The sequence below is a fragment of the Pararge aegeria genome, chromosome 15, assembly GCF_905163445.1.
Source record: "Pararge aegeria chromosome 15, ilParAegt1.1, whole genome shotgun sequence".
Lineage (NCBI taxonomy): Eukaryota > Metazoa > Arthropoda > Insecta > Lepidoptera > Nymphalidae > Pararge > Pararge aegeria.
Genome location: NC_053194.1, coordinates 291,305 through 306,928, shown reverse-complemented (window position 1 = coordinate 306,928; position 15,624 = coordinate 291,305). Strand labels below are relative to the sequence as shown.

The 15,624-nt window shown below is 37.0% G+C and overlaps 1 protein-coding gene across 1 annotated transcript in view; it reads left to right on the top strand.

Annotated features, from left to right (window-relative positions):
- The window catches only part of LOC120629698 (syntaxin-binding protein 5), a 288,649-nt gene that overhangs the window by 253,156 nt on the left and 19,869 nt on the right, over window positions 1-15,624 (top strand). The window contains exons 5-9 of the mRNA XM_039898677.1: window positions 10,970-11,033; window positions 11,360-11,576; window positions 12,573-12,648; window positions 13,317-13,471; window positions 15,199-15,362. Of these exons, the coding sequence (XP_039754611.1) occupies window positions 10,970-11,033; window positions 11,360-11,576; window positions 12,573-12,648; window positions 13,317-13,471; window positions 15,199-15,362 (676 nt within the window). The remainder of the gene's footprint in view (window positions 1-10,969; window positions 11,034-11,359; window positions 11,577-12,572; window positions 12,649-13,316; window positions 13,472-15,198; window positions 15,363-15,624) is intronic.

Below are 15,624 nucleotides of genomic sequence, written 5' to 3'. Positions count from 1 at the left end.
CATATAACCAGCAGAACTAGTTATATAGTCTACTTTCAAAACAGTATCGAATCGAATGGTAAAATTAACATTTCCTTGACCTTCTACACATGCCGCTATTTTCAAAACTACAATACAGTACTTTAAATCTTTAAAAATATATATTGGATCGATCAGATAATGAATATCGTTATGAAAGAACCTGCTTATTTTTCTTTAATATTATAGATTACGATGGAATTTCACCGCTAATCTTGCTATTGTAGTAACTTATAATGCTATCGGCTTTAAATATGGAATATTTATTTTATATAGTTTATTTAATTTTGAATTTTTGTACTTCGCGCAAGTAAGACGTTTTGTAAGATTCTAACATATGTGTAATTCTAGTATTATATATGTTTGTTTACTCATTGAGAATATCGGCGCGTAAGCAAAGCCTATCGCAGGCGTCGTAGGTAGATGGGAGACTCCGCACTTTTCCGTACCTCGCCCATTCATTCCATTTTAGACAGCACTTTAGTTTATATCTGAGTAGTCTTTATCAAAATGATGAAGAAAAACTAAATCCATTTATTTCATTTTATTAAAATTCTTAATCACTAAAGTCCTTGCACAAAACATGTGTACAAACATATGAATTGAATTTCATGAATTACGTAAGCGTGACTCGCGCTGATGTGATTTCAATATTGCAGTGCCGAAGTAAAGCCGCGCAGCATTTTAAAGCTATTATGTTAATTTGAAATGAAAAGTTGAATACAAATTGGCTAATTACCACTTCATTTGACATTCAAAGATGCAAGATCACGTGCCTATTTACTTGAAACTACACAATAAAGTTCGTCGGTTAGAAATGTAAAACGGAGCCTTTTTGCGTTATTTGATGAGGACATAAAGAAAAATACTTATGTATGTAGGGATTATGTTACTGAGTATTTTGGCCACGTAGCATTTTAGTTCGCAACGTTCTGGAATTAATCCGGTCATGTTACGCTCTTAATCTGCGTGGCCGGAGCAGCTAGTTTTGTTATACAGACCAACGGCATCCCGCCAGAAAATCCACACAAATGCAAAGTAGGTACTGTTTAGGCACTATTAGTTATTATTTGAAAACACGACACATTTATCTTCTCGAGCCGTCAAAACAAACAAAAGTGACAGTGGCAGTGACATTTATATGAAGCTGTTCTCATTTAGACGGACGGACGGACGAAAATTATGCATGAACGATTCAAAGGAGCCTGTAATAGCCTCATTTGAATAAAAAGCATTTGTTATGATTTGATTTGAGCGGCGCCGGGTGTTTGAACGGATTACGGGCCCGAGCCATTTGTCTAAGACCCTTTTCACACGCACTCGGTTTAGTAATGTAGATATAATATACAAGCTTTAACGTGACACCGCTACCCAGTCGCGAGCTTGAAGCCGCCACGTGAACAAGATAAGGACATATTCAATTTATAACATAATATATAACTATATTATAATTTTACTAGCTGTTCTTCTAGCGGGGTTCTTCTTTTTTCGCGTCGTCGGAACCGTTTGTTTTCCTGATACAAAAAGGAACCTATCAAGATGATTGGTGGCTTCGTTAAGGACAAACAAGCACACGTTTATAATATTGCGTTGTGGTTTTGAGGGAGATCCCGGGTTTGATCCCGGCGGGATCAATTTTGGAATTTTGAACTTTTGAGAGGCCGTGGCTATTTACCAGCATACTGTCAAAGACGCATCGCTAAGCGATTTAGCGTTCTAGTTGTTGCGGAGTTTAAAAAACAACTGCATAATTCATTCTGATTTTTCTGAATAACATAATGCAGACGGACGGTCTTGTAACGAGCGTCAAGCAATAATTTCCCGAATATGACAGTAATTTTCCGCCAAAACGGTATAAACTTTTCATTAATGTGAAATCTGAATATTACTCCGACATTAAAATTCTCTTTTAACGTAGCCCACGAGCATTATTGCAAAAAGCGGAATCAGAATAAAGTAATAGCTATTATTTATTATCTCTCGCAGCGTTTAAAGTGCTCTATCATTAGGCCGGCTGCACATTGCCTACGCGACAATTGCATTATTTTAACAGTTTTGTAAGAGAAGATTAGCTCTCTGGATGAATACATTTTAACTGCCTTGTTGGTAGTGGTAAGAGTTTTCAACTAAAGATTTAGAATTCCCAGGTTCGACGCTAATTCAAAGGCAAAAATCCAGCCACCTTTTTAGGTCAGACCATTCGCAGTATCGAATATTAGTTCCGTGGCTCGGAAAGCACGTTAAACTAACATTCGATAGTCGTTAAACCCAACCAACTCTCTTTTGATATACCTACCTAGCTCAGTGTCTCACCCAATGCTACTAATAAAAAATTAAATAAAAACTCAAGAAATTATGCAGAGGTAAATTTTAATAAAATAAAAATAATTCATATTGAGAATTAACTTAATACTGTTACATCACGTTACATGCCTGCACGGTTCATTAAAAAAAAACACAACTGATTTTCATGAAGTGCCATAAAAAGGGTATTTTATAAATTGTGTCTCTTGGTTTATGTATCAAAGTAAAATTAGACATTTTTAAAGCCATGTATTTGTCAGATGTTTTCACTTTATGGGCTGCAGGCAAAGCTCGAGTAGCCAGATAATTATCCATTCAAACGGATGGTGTGTATGGTGATTTGTCGCTTAAGAGATGGATAAACAACACGAATTCTCATTCACGGAATAGCAGCCAAGCACCACTGTGCGGGCAGCCTAAAATTTATCATTTTCATACAGATATTATGAAATATTTCGGCACAAAGCTCTTCCAATTAACGGAAAACACATTAACGTGAATTCATTATATACACCTGTAATTATTTCATGATTATTTAACATAATGTTCGTCTCATACATAATATAATGTATTTATATATTGAATATTTATTCATAGTCGTATATCATACGGGAATGCATTTTTGATAAGAATATTTTTCAGGATTTTGTCATAAATATGGTTTTATTTTAATGTCTTGTAGTGGGTCGTCGTGTTAATGATGGTACAAGAAATTATCACGAGGCTAGACAGCCAGTGGCGTGCACTTCATACATGCACAAAAGCATTGCATACCCTAAAATTTTGTATTACTCATAAAGGGGATGGATTTTTCCATTTTATGCCATTTTCCTTCTTTATTCCCTGGTCAAAAACCCTGTGCACGCCACTGTATACAGCCATATTGTCAGAAAAAAAAGTAAAGATAAAAACACACAACCAATAAAAATTAAATTACAATAAGCCCACTGTGAAGCTCGGCAACCATGATAATATACAATTCGATTTCATTGTTTTCTTTCCTATTGATATTCGGTAGTTTGTAATTAACTATGATAGATCTAAATATACACTACTTTGACTGACCAACTATTTTATGCTTATACCAAGGAAGTTTTCACACATAACAACTTAAAATCGGGTGCCATTTAATTTATCTCTGATATAACACAACAGTGCATGGCAGCGAAAACCCAATACTCGGCTAATAAGTGACGCGTGCAGCACTAATGAACTATTTGATGGCCATCGTAATTTGGCTCTCGAATCATTCATATTCAACAAACAATTATACCTACTTTTATACCTACTCGTATCCTACGTACTAATGGTTATCGGTGTAATACTTGAAAGGTAGAAGGTTTGCTGTTTATTGAGGATAATTCACTTCCCCATAAAATTAACAAAAGACCTGCAAAACTCATTGTTATAACTTACAGTTCATCAAAACCTATTTTTATTTGACTAGACTTTTAATGTCTTCCAGTGATACCAAAGCACCTGCGTGGTATGATTCTGGACTAATAGTAAACCCTTAATAAATAATTCTTGCTGTCTTGGTTCCATAAAAATGAACACAAAGAACGCACCGTGATTATTAACGGTGCATAATATGGAATTTATCACCATCATCACTTCCACCTATAGACGTCCACAGTAGGTCTTTTGTAGAGAGTTCCAAAATTCCACGGTGCGGGGTCGCCATTCCAGCAGCTTGGGAATGCATAAGCGGGCTCAAAAATAGGTTTCTACACCTTATTGCGTCTGCTTCACCTAGCAGTTTTTCATGGCCCTCCAAGCTGAAATTCTAATTTAATCAATATTAATGTTGACCTTAAAGCTGCATATAGCTTTGACACGCAATTTTTCTCTAAGAAAGGGTTTCGGGTTTCGAACTTTATACTAATTACCGATATTATAACTTGTTCCGACGCGCGGTTTAGAATGCTTGCAGATGGAGGCGCGTTCACCTATTTCCTAACTCTGGACTAAGAATCTAAACTGGTAACCCCACGCCAAACAATCTTTACCTCACCCCGGAATCAAACCGTAGTAATGATATGTCAAAGCCGGTAACCCCATTGATGTCTTCCTAATCATTATCAACCCAATACCGACCCACTACAGGGCACGTTCATCTTTCAGAATGAGAAGGGTATAGGCCGTTCTCCAACATGCTGACCCAGTGCGGGTTGGCAACTATCATACGCCGCCTAGAAAGTTACGAAAACTTTCAGGCATGCAGGTTTCCTCGCGATATTTTTCTTGATATCTTAATTGCTTAATTTTAAAACGCCCATAGCTCCGAAAAGTTGTTGTATGACGAAGGCCCTCCAGAAGGAAAGCCGAAGCCTTACCCACTAGTCTATCACCGCTTATAAACTAGTAAAATTTCGTTAAAAAAGTGTTATTTTCAAAAACGACTTATCAGAAAAACCGGTTCTTAAAAAAATTCGCATAGATATATCACCTAAAATGGATATCTATTAGCTCCACACGAGCGATGTTACAACTAGGTACAACTAGAAACAGCGTCACATCGCCCATTTGCAATGTATTCCCATTACAGCGTCCGAACCACGGCTGCCCATGAATATAAAGCGATTTCGGCCGGGGTTGACTTGATTGACAATGGATGGCGTAACAAATTATATTTTATTTCATTTGGCGGTACAATAGGAAACTTAACTTAGTTAAGTCTGTCAAATAATGGTATTATGAAAAAGAACTGTATCGATTAAGTACACTGTCATCCCCTAAACATACTATGTTATGTAATACATATAAGCTACCAACTACCAAATAAAGTATCGAAAACATAATGTTTTTTTCTGTTTCATTGATGGTAAGCAATGAAAGGACGGGGCTTGCTTACCTAAAAACGCCTGTTCACTCTAGGCTTACGTAAGCAAATGATACGTAGGAAGACTTTTTTTTTATGAGCTATTAAAATTACATCATGAATTAGGGAGATACCTATCTTCAAAGAACTTTACCAGATCCTTATGGGACTATTAAAATAAATGACCATCCAAATCGATTCTGATTCGCCGAATACATGCTTTGAGTCCCCTTAAAAAATTGACCGTAAGCCTATATACTCGTGTATTTAAAGAATTGTACAAAAGATTTTACAAATCCGAATATAACTTCCAAACTTTAGCGTTTCAAATATATCTAGCCCAGATATTTGAAACTTTGTTATATTGTACTCTCTTGTTCTATGTGTAGGTATATAACTACTTTTTTGTTTGGTGTACAATAAAAGTGTATTCTTCTATTTTGAATTCATATTCAAAATAGAAGAATTTAAGATCAGTTTATTTTTGTTATTTATCAACATCATCTCAACCACAGGACGTCCACTGCTAGACGTCTCGCCTTTGGTGCCGCTTGTATCCAGTGTCTCCCACTTTATGTCGTCTGTCCACCTCGATGTCGCTTGTTTTATTGTTATTAAATCAATCATCATTTTAAATCGGCCGGAAAAGTCATAAACTTTATCCCCTGCAGGCGGATCAGCAAGTCACGACAGTTTAGTGAATCCACCTTATCCAATAAGCACGGCTGTTAATATCGTGTCCCCGCGAGCACGCCGCCGCCGGTCGCCATTGTGAACTCGAGCTGGCAGACTGGAGTTCGTTATAAACGCCCCTAGGCAGTACAACTGCGTCGACTGTACAAAAAAGACCCGCATTGCGTTTTAACGAATTTCCGAAAGGTTTTTTTTTCATGCGACATCCATGTTGTATCAGTCAACTTGTCATTTTGCTTTTATTCTGTATCTTCTCAAGTTAGTATACCTTTATGTATATGTGTTAACACTCCGCCAGTTAACGCCGGTATCTGTCAGTTAAAAAAAAATTAAAAAACTATCTAAACAACTCTCTAATTTTTATTTCTCTCTGGACTAAATTCTAAGTCCACATGTCGCGTGTAGAAACGAATAAATATATGTAATCTAGATCTTAAATCAATTGATGCACAAAGCTACACGTGATTTCGAATTTCAGATTTCATTTATTTATAGGATGTACGAAAACCTAAAATTAGACTCGCGTTCTATTGGGTTTCGGACCATGAGAACTGGTTATCCTTTCAACAACTTCACACATATTGCTAATGAAGAAGACGGCTTTACTGATGTGTTCTGTGAGTAGAAAATATGCAACACTTGGTGATGTGTGATAGTATTGGACGAATTACACTAATAGGCCCAAGTGAATACTGTTGTCGTATTTCTGTAAATACTATATATTTTTTAATACTTTAAACCCTAAAGAAACGAAGAAATAATAAGATCACTGTTCCTATGTTTGACCTGTCCGATATTGGATAGCATGGTGAAGCGAAAACCCCGAAGAAATCTTCTATACATATTCTAAAACAAAGTCGCTCCCACCGTTTGTACGCTTAGATCTTTTAAAGTGCACAACATATTTTCATGCAGCAATAGATATAGAGTGATTCATGAGGAAGGTTTATATGTGTTAAACATGCATATTATAGCAGAAGAAAGAAAACGGATTCAGAGATTTAAATTGATTTCGTAACAAACATATTCTTGCAAAACCTTACAACGTAGGTTCAGTTTATGTACCACGGAATTGTATTTTTAATCACTCCAAACTCGTATACGTATCTGTATTGCACCCGTGCGATTTGCGTGCACGCCGGGTCGGATCGCTATTAATTAATAAAATACACTTTAAGAGCGTGTCATGTCGGCGACACTAAGGGCATGCGAGCCGCCCGGCGTCGGCGGCCAGGCGCCTGCCTCCTCCACAAACAAGGCTGGAGGGTGCCCATGCTGTGACAAAAAGAAAAAAACCATACTAAGAATTAAAGGCACATGGGGCTAAACGTCTTAGCCTCAGATTGATGGACACAAATGCGGGACATTGCAGGACGCGTGCGATGGCGATGGTTTCAACACTATTCAAATCGACTACGGGATTATTAAAATGCAATGCGTGTACAAGCACGCGACTATGTCAATTCGTTTACAGACTCAGAATACGAGGCCGATCCGATCGCAGCGAGGAGTGTGAGAGGGACATGTAATTTTACCGAAGCTGCTCCCCGCTGCACTGGAGGAAGTCTTTATTCTTCTGGATTGGAAAGGACTTGGCATCATCATCAACGAGTACATCACACAACGACGGTTTGCCGATAATGTGGACGTTATGGCAGAGACTGTGGGAGACCTTAACACATCCAAAATCTAATTCACACTCTCCAGTGAGCCCGTAAAAGTTTGAAAATAGCTACTTTTATATCTGAAAAATAAACACTTTCTATGGAATAGGGTAAAAGTGCAATTCGGATAACATACCTCTTCATGAGGCAATAGATTTTGATGAAAATCAATTTACACAAAGGGAACTTCTTATCCCAAAAAAATACTATTTCTATATATTATAAATAACGGCTAAGCACCTACTTAAATATGAAAATACAATAAGCACAAGATTACATTATTTAGTACATTATTATTATTATAGTAAACGATAAATTAAATTATTCAGTAGCAAAATAGCTGGGCTAAATTATTATTGAATTGTATGAGGGGAAAAAACTTGACATAAACTAGTATGAATAATTTGAGCCAAGTATCTCAGTAGACAGCTACCATGGTCTCCCTACAGCTTCGTCGGCGCCACTTGTTGCGGCGTCGACGTCACGTTGACGTCTCAGATTCACCCTCAACGTCTTTACACTGATTAAATACGTAACTACGTGATACGTTGTATCTGTTTATGTTAATGTTACATGTAGGTATATCTATACCATGTGACAATTAGGAAGTATCGGTAACTGTATACGCTGTATATAAACCTGTAGCAATAAATACAAGAGAAAGTGTATTTTGTGTGATTTCGAAAAAAGTGTGACTTAATTAACTTCTTCATTTCTTATTATTATTAACTAGCTGACCCGTGCAACTTCGTTGCACCAATAACCGATTACCGGAAAACACAAATAAAATGACATTTTCTAAAAATGAATCCTAGCTAGATCGATTTATCGCCCCCGAAACCCCCTGTATACTAAATTTCATGAAAATCGTTGGAGCCGAATCCGAGGTTCCAATTATAGATATATATATATATATATATATATACAAGAATTGCTCGTTTAAAGATATAAGATTATTTTAACGAACAATGCTTAAACGAACCTGCTAATTTAACGGCTGTTGATATTAACTGTATTAAACGACGATGATTATAATTAACGTTTTTATCTAGATATGTTGAAATCTCTTTTTTTTCTGATTTCTGATTAACAAAGATTGGCAGTTAGCTTTGTATGTTCGTCACTCTTGTGCAGTCAGATTCGCTCTCGGATGCTGCGTAACTTATTGTTACAACCAACGCTTATTCCAGTTTCTTTCGCATCATGCATCTCTCTCCCCTGAGTACCCCAGATATGTCACTTTTCTCATCTTAATGGTGTGCAGAAGTTTACTTTTGTGGCTGACACGTTGTTGAACATTATCCATCTTATGCCCAAATCTTAAACTTCAGACAGGTTGGACCGGCATTGAAGGGACTTACAAACAGTTAGTACCAAAAAATAAGTTATCTAGGCTAATCGCGGGTACTGATTTTTAGTAGACATTTCATGAACTTTGCAAGGAATGTTCTAGAAAATAATAATGAATAAATTGAAAATAAATTAATGAATTATTTTATTTTAGACGATGAACGATGAAATATGTATGTCTAAATTTCGGCAAGAGGTAGGAGTACTATAATACGCAGAGCACTATAAAAATTCAAAAAAATTAAAATTCATTTATTTCAAGTAGGCCTAGTTTATAAGCACTTAAGACACGTCAAGTAAGTCTGTTTGTAGTTCCGGTTCGGAAGGCAGATTCTACCGCGAAGAACCGGCAAGAAAATCAGCAGATTGCTCTTTCTTAGTATAATTTTACCGTTTACAATCTTTAGAATTTTCAATCATGTTAGAGATGAAAGCGGAGAGGTCTGCTAACATTCAGCCTTATCGTTAAACAAATTCATCAATCGTTTAATTACCACGATTTATTAAATGTGTTTGTTTGTGTAAACACATTTTTTGCATTGGTATATACTGGTGTCACTAAGTTATGTCTATTTCGAGTAAGGCGGCTGTTTATATCCATTTCTCGTTTTAAAGATCAATGTATTGTCTTGCAAATACTATATTGTTATAAAAATATTGTGAAGCTACAGTAAGTATAGTATACCTATTTCTTAAAATTTTCACGAAGGGAGTCGCGTGATTTAAGTTTAACTATTGACCATACAGTTCTTTTCTGCAATATGAATATAGTCCGACCGAGTTAGACGGAGAAGTCCAAATCTTGCCGGTTTTGCAAATAGTTGCCACCTTCGATCGATAACATAATAAGAACAATAAGATCTCACATTGATCGAAGTCCTCACCGCAAAGCCGTACGATCAAGCAACCAGAAGCAAAAATCAACGCAGATGAACAGAATCAGGTTGCTTCCGGCTGCCACCTCCCCCTCTCCTATCTCATCAGATTACTTAGCTCCTTACTACCTGCACTGCAACCGGTACTTAATGAATACTAAATTATGCATGCTTCAACTTCTATTATGCCAGGATTAACGCTCGAGAGGTAACTTTACTGATATTGGTCTGAGAGTTTTAAGAGCAGATTAATCCTTTCACCCTTATTAAAATACACTCTAACATTAAAAGCTACTTTGTTTTATTCATGAATACGTATAATAAATGGCTAGTAGAAGTTGTCGGGGGGATTTTCGAAGTAATCGAACCGAATATTTCATAGACTAATTAAACAGCCACACTGGGAAAAATAGCATATGAAATGAGCAACCCCGACCACACCCTTTCAGAGAGCAATCCTATCTCAAACGGCAAACAAACTCAACTCAATTCCAATCGGTAAAAAGGCTTGATAAGTCATATAACTCATCTTCGCGTAATTCAAAACAAAGACTGGGAAGATACATGCACTCTGGATTTTAAACCAAACCAAATTATATGGATTATAGAAAAAGCAAAGTCACCGAATCGTGTTCCGGAAGTACTTACCTAATTTTCTGCTCGAAGGCGCACGAACCTTATTAACTCATATTTTCCTCTTACTTAGCATGATTATTCGTTTTCATCTAGAAGTCATTAAAAGTTGAAAAAGCGCAAAAGTATTTATCGTTCATAAATACTTTTCGGCCCAAAGAATTGAGAAGGTTCCCAATTCGACGCGTATATACCTACCTACTCGTATACTATTATACCGATCTCTTAAAACTGTACTACAACTATATTAAATGAAACTGTAATGTGGTGAAGGTTGGTAAAGATATAAAGATAGGTGATAGATATATGAAGGAAGTCCAAATCGGACGATTTCATCACAATCACTGGTATTCACAATTGACTCCTCTTTAATCATTTATTTGTTCTTAAATTTAAATCGTAGAGATTCTTTATACAAATTATTATACAAATGTTTGCATTGAAATGTGAGTCCAACTGTCTTTGAGAAAGTTAGTCAAGGACAACTGGGCTCACCTAAGCTATCAATATTTTATATCAAAGAGCTAATTAGAGTAATCGCAAACATCACCGAGTAGGGGGTGCTCAAAAAAGAATTTATGTTTTTAAATAAAGGTTTTCACTTGTTACAGGACGAGGCCGAACCACCCGGGGGCGGTGGTGGAAGTCAGCGACAACCCACTTGACGCTAGCAAGGTTAGAATAAATGATTCCTTAGTCAGGTTCTGCTAAAACTTAAATGGTCTCAAATTTCTTAAGTGTGAACTTATAACCCAGTGGTAACAAACCTGACAAATTTCTTTAATGCTGTTTCTCGACAAAACAAACCATGACCTGTAAACTGTTTGAAGGGCATACCATGAAAGGTACTTAACACAGGGTTTTACTATACTATTTTAAATTATTAACAGTATTTATATCTCTGTTAAAACATATGTGTTTTTTCGCTACGGTTACAATGTGTTGCGGGGCCGATATCACGTCGCCACAAATCATCGAGTGCAACTTGCCGCTGTTCTCAGTTAGTGATCGCGTTCGAGACGGGGCTGGTGGTGGTGTGGGACCTGCGCGCGCGCGCGGCCGAGTGGCGCGGCTGCCTGGGCACGGGCGGCGTGGGCGACGCGGTGCGCGCGGCCGCGTGGCAGCAGGACGGCAAGCTCATGACGGCGCACGTCGACGGCGCGCTGGCCACGTGGAACCTGCGCGCGCCGCGCCCCATGGCGCTGTCCTACCCTCACGGTGCGTACTCACTGGCCTCAAAAATCTGGGAGGTCTCTCCAAATTCAAAATATTAAATTTCGACGAAATTCCATACAAACCTGTCTTGAAAATTCAGATTGGTTAGCAGTCTCTTTCTGGAAAAGGAATTAGGCTGACCGCACTCAACTGGAATGTCTGTCTGAATTCATTATCTTAGCTGCCTCACTAAGATAGATCAGTAGTCTTATAACTACTGACATAGGCAAACGTCTTTATTGAAGAGGAATAAATATTAATCGCAATGCTCTGGACTCTACATAATAAATAATTCACAATCTGATTCCGGTATGTGTGAACCGCTGTATTCAGATGTATCCGTGCGTTATGAAATCATAATCTACAATTTTCTGAACCTGAATTCAGGACGCTCGTCAGTAATGTGTGTAGAGCGTGTGCTCTATCTTACAAAATGTCTGTATAGACATTACATAAAATCCCGGGCATTCTGAACTAATAATTTGAATTCAAATTATGAATTCATGAAGACATTCCAATTGTGTGAGGCCAGAGTTAACTTTGGCACTTGGTTGAGATAAAAAATCTCATAACACAAGCACTACAAATAGTTTATTTATCATTTTACTATACCCCAATTACTGAATTCAACTTTACTTAACCCTTCATCCAGAAGTAGAAAACCGCTATTTTGAATAAAATAGTCCTATTTCGCGATCAGGCACCTCGCGTCTAAGTAGAATTACCTAAATTTTCAGTAAACTGCTTAGAAAAAAAAAACTAGACCAGCTATAATGGTTCTGTAAAGGCTATATTTTATTTGATATTGTAGTGGATGGGCTCATATGTGTATCAGACTGTCTACAACATCAAATAAATTATAACTATTGAAAATTCTTATTTTAGGATATGATTACTTAAAAACCATAGAAAAAAAAGAACAAGAATTAATGTATTCAGTGTCACTACGTTTTAATCTATAAACCAAACAACTAAACATTTGCATTTTTCCAATTTCAGCAAAAGCAAACAAAGACGGGAAACCTGAACCCTGTAAACCTATACTCAGACTTGAATGGAAAACTTCAAGAACGGGGTAAGCTTATATAATCCACCATCAGTTTTCTTGCAACTAACGAGTAAAAAATATTTTAAAAACGCAAAGTTCAATAACTTTCTCACAAATCGTGGAAAATTGTGTCGTAAAAGGTATGTAGTATAATTATTACATCCGAAAATTTTAATGCAAATCTTAGAAAACCTAAGTTATAGGTAATTATGTCTTTCTAAACGCTTAAAAATGTGAAGGAATTTGTAAAATACCACATTTTGTAATAAAATTAAATTATTAATATTAATTTTGTTTTTTGTTTATTTGAGAAAGATTTTTTTAATGAACACTTAGAAAATAAGAACCTATTATTATAATAATCTTCAGTATCTTGTGATATAAATCCAATTCGTTAATCAATCAAGTCAGGGATGTCCCCAAATTTAAATAAGGTTTCCATTTTGGGAAACAATCTAAATTATTCTACATTATGGTTTTTCGCTATGTTTTGCCAGGGTATTCATTAATCTCCAATTTTTTTAGTTTAGAAGACCGGAAATATTAATTGATATGAATAGTGATATACATATGTCTCCGCTGATATATATCGGCGAACCCTGATTATGACGGTAAAAAAGTAAATAAACAGTTGTATAAATCCCACTTCAGAAGTGGGATCGCAGTAGAGCCGCTAACAGTTCCGCGCGTTGCAGCGAGAGCCTGGTGATCTTCTCGGGCGGGCTGCCGTCGGACAAGGCGGGCCGCACGCACAGCATCACGGTGCTCAACGGCAAGAGCACCACGGTGCTGGAGATGGAGCACAGCGTGGTGGACTTCGTCACGCTCTGCGAGAGCCCGCACGCCGCCGGTTTGTTGTAAACGCACTTGCTTACTTACAACCGGCACGTTGCATGATGCTGCATAAAGTAAGCGATGCCGCACTAGCTTCCCATATAGTTGGATGGACATCCACTGCCGGGTATAGGTATTTCGTAGGGCTCGCCTGATGTCTGACTCGCCTAATATCATCCGTCCTCGTCGTCTGGGGTTTTCTTAAGCTGCGTTTACCGGTGCGAGGTCGTCATTCCAGCCTTGGGACCCTAGCATCCAGGCCCAACCGATATAGTTAGCATGCAACAAAGTAACAAAATCTAATCAAGTTTGAAATTTTTCAATCCCCTTCCTAAACTAAACCGTATGATCTTATTGTGGGGAAAAGCACAGAAAACACCTGTACGAATCATGTATGAACTGAGATCATGCGAATCGCTTCGTGAACATTTTAAACAAATAGGTATATAATGCAAAATTCAAAATTAATTTATTTCAAGTAGTCCTAATATAAGCACTTTTGAAACGTCAAGTCTGTCTGTTTGTAGTGACTCTACGACCGGTTCGGAAGGCAGATTCTACCGAGAAGCCGGCAAGAAACTTTAGCTTATAAAGTAGGCCTTCCTGAAATAAATGAATTTTGAATTTGAAAACCGGATGTTTGGATGTGACTATGACAAAAATCTTCGAGTTAGAGGTCAGAATTCTTTATTTGGCAACGAATCGCGCCCAATCGCTGCAATGTTTACAATGGTAAACACGATACCGACCTATCTTCCACCTTTACTAATAACAAGAGAAGACGCTCCGTTTTTTTATTTATAAAAACTATGAGGAAATTCAAGTGACAAATGAATAGTACTTGCTTTCCTTCCCCTTATTCCTCGTCATCTAAGTTTGTGCTGAGAGTAAATATGACCACAGCCAGTCATTCTAAGACGATTATTAGGATTTCATATTATTTTATGATTTTAATTTCGCCCCCTCTTGGCCTAGGTGGAGAGGATATAGAAAATCAAATCATGTGTGTTGTGTAATGAATTAATACAACTACAAATTATAGATTTCGATTTTAGAATCTATTCTGCTTACTCTATGGAGCATCAGGTTAATTTGTTAGTGTAATTCCTTCTTTGACCAATTAAGTGGTAGGTGAAAGTTGATGATGTGAAAACGTGAATGTGCAGATAGCAATGCGTACTGTTACAGTAATTTGTGTGTAAATAAATAAACTTTGGATTCATAGTTAAATTCATATTATTAAATAGGATTGTTATAAATACGCTAATAGTTATTATTATAATTATAAATAGTTTTCAAGAAACAATTAAAATTATATTTGAATAACAACAAATGTTCTTGACATTGAGTTGGTGGGTATTTAATAATTATATACGACTGCATTATCGATACACTGCAGTCCTACATGGACTCGAACGATGCAAATATACCTCCCGGTGTCTTGGTCGTTATCAGTTCCTATACGCTTTTGTGTCGTCTTGGAAGCAACTTGCGCTACAGAGAAAACTAGGGCCTACGTGATTGTTTCTAGAATTCGTAATGCAAAATTCTGGTCTGGTCGCGTCCGTTTTTATTTTATCTAGTTTCACTTATTTATGGCTAGCCTAATAGTACGGCTTTGTGATATCTTACCCGGAACTTTGCCCTAAGACCGATGTCTAATGCAACGAATAAGCGTGATGCCAAATCAAAACTAGCATCCTATACCAGTAGTAAGAGTATATACAATTATTGGTATTTCAGATTACCAAGAGCCCTACGCCATAGTGGTGCTGCTACAAAACGACCTGGTGGTGATTGATCTGCTGTCCCCCGGGTACCCGTGCTTCGAGAACCCCTACCCCATGGACATCCATGAATCCCCTGTAACCTGTTGCTGTTACTTCGCCGATTGTCCCTCGGATTTGGTAAATGTTATGAATTATTTATTTATTCAAAAAGGCGCAGTCAGGTTACAAAATAAAATTAAAAATATTTCTACATACAAATATAACTAAAGCCGGTTTGGTTTTTTTTCTTAATTCTACACAATATGGCACGTAAAGTATACTGTGAATAATGAATTAATTCCAGTTTATTGGTCTGTTTTTATGCTCCAAATTGAGAAAATATATGCTCTATTATTTCTGTACGTTTCATCGACATATGTGGTTTTCTCTGTCGTTTCAG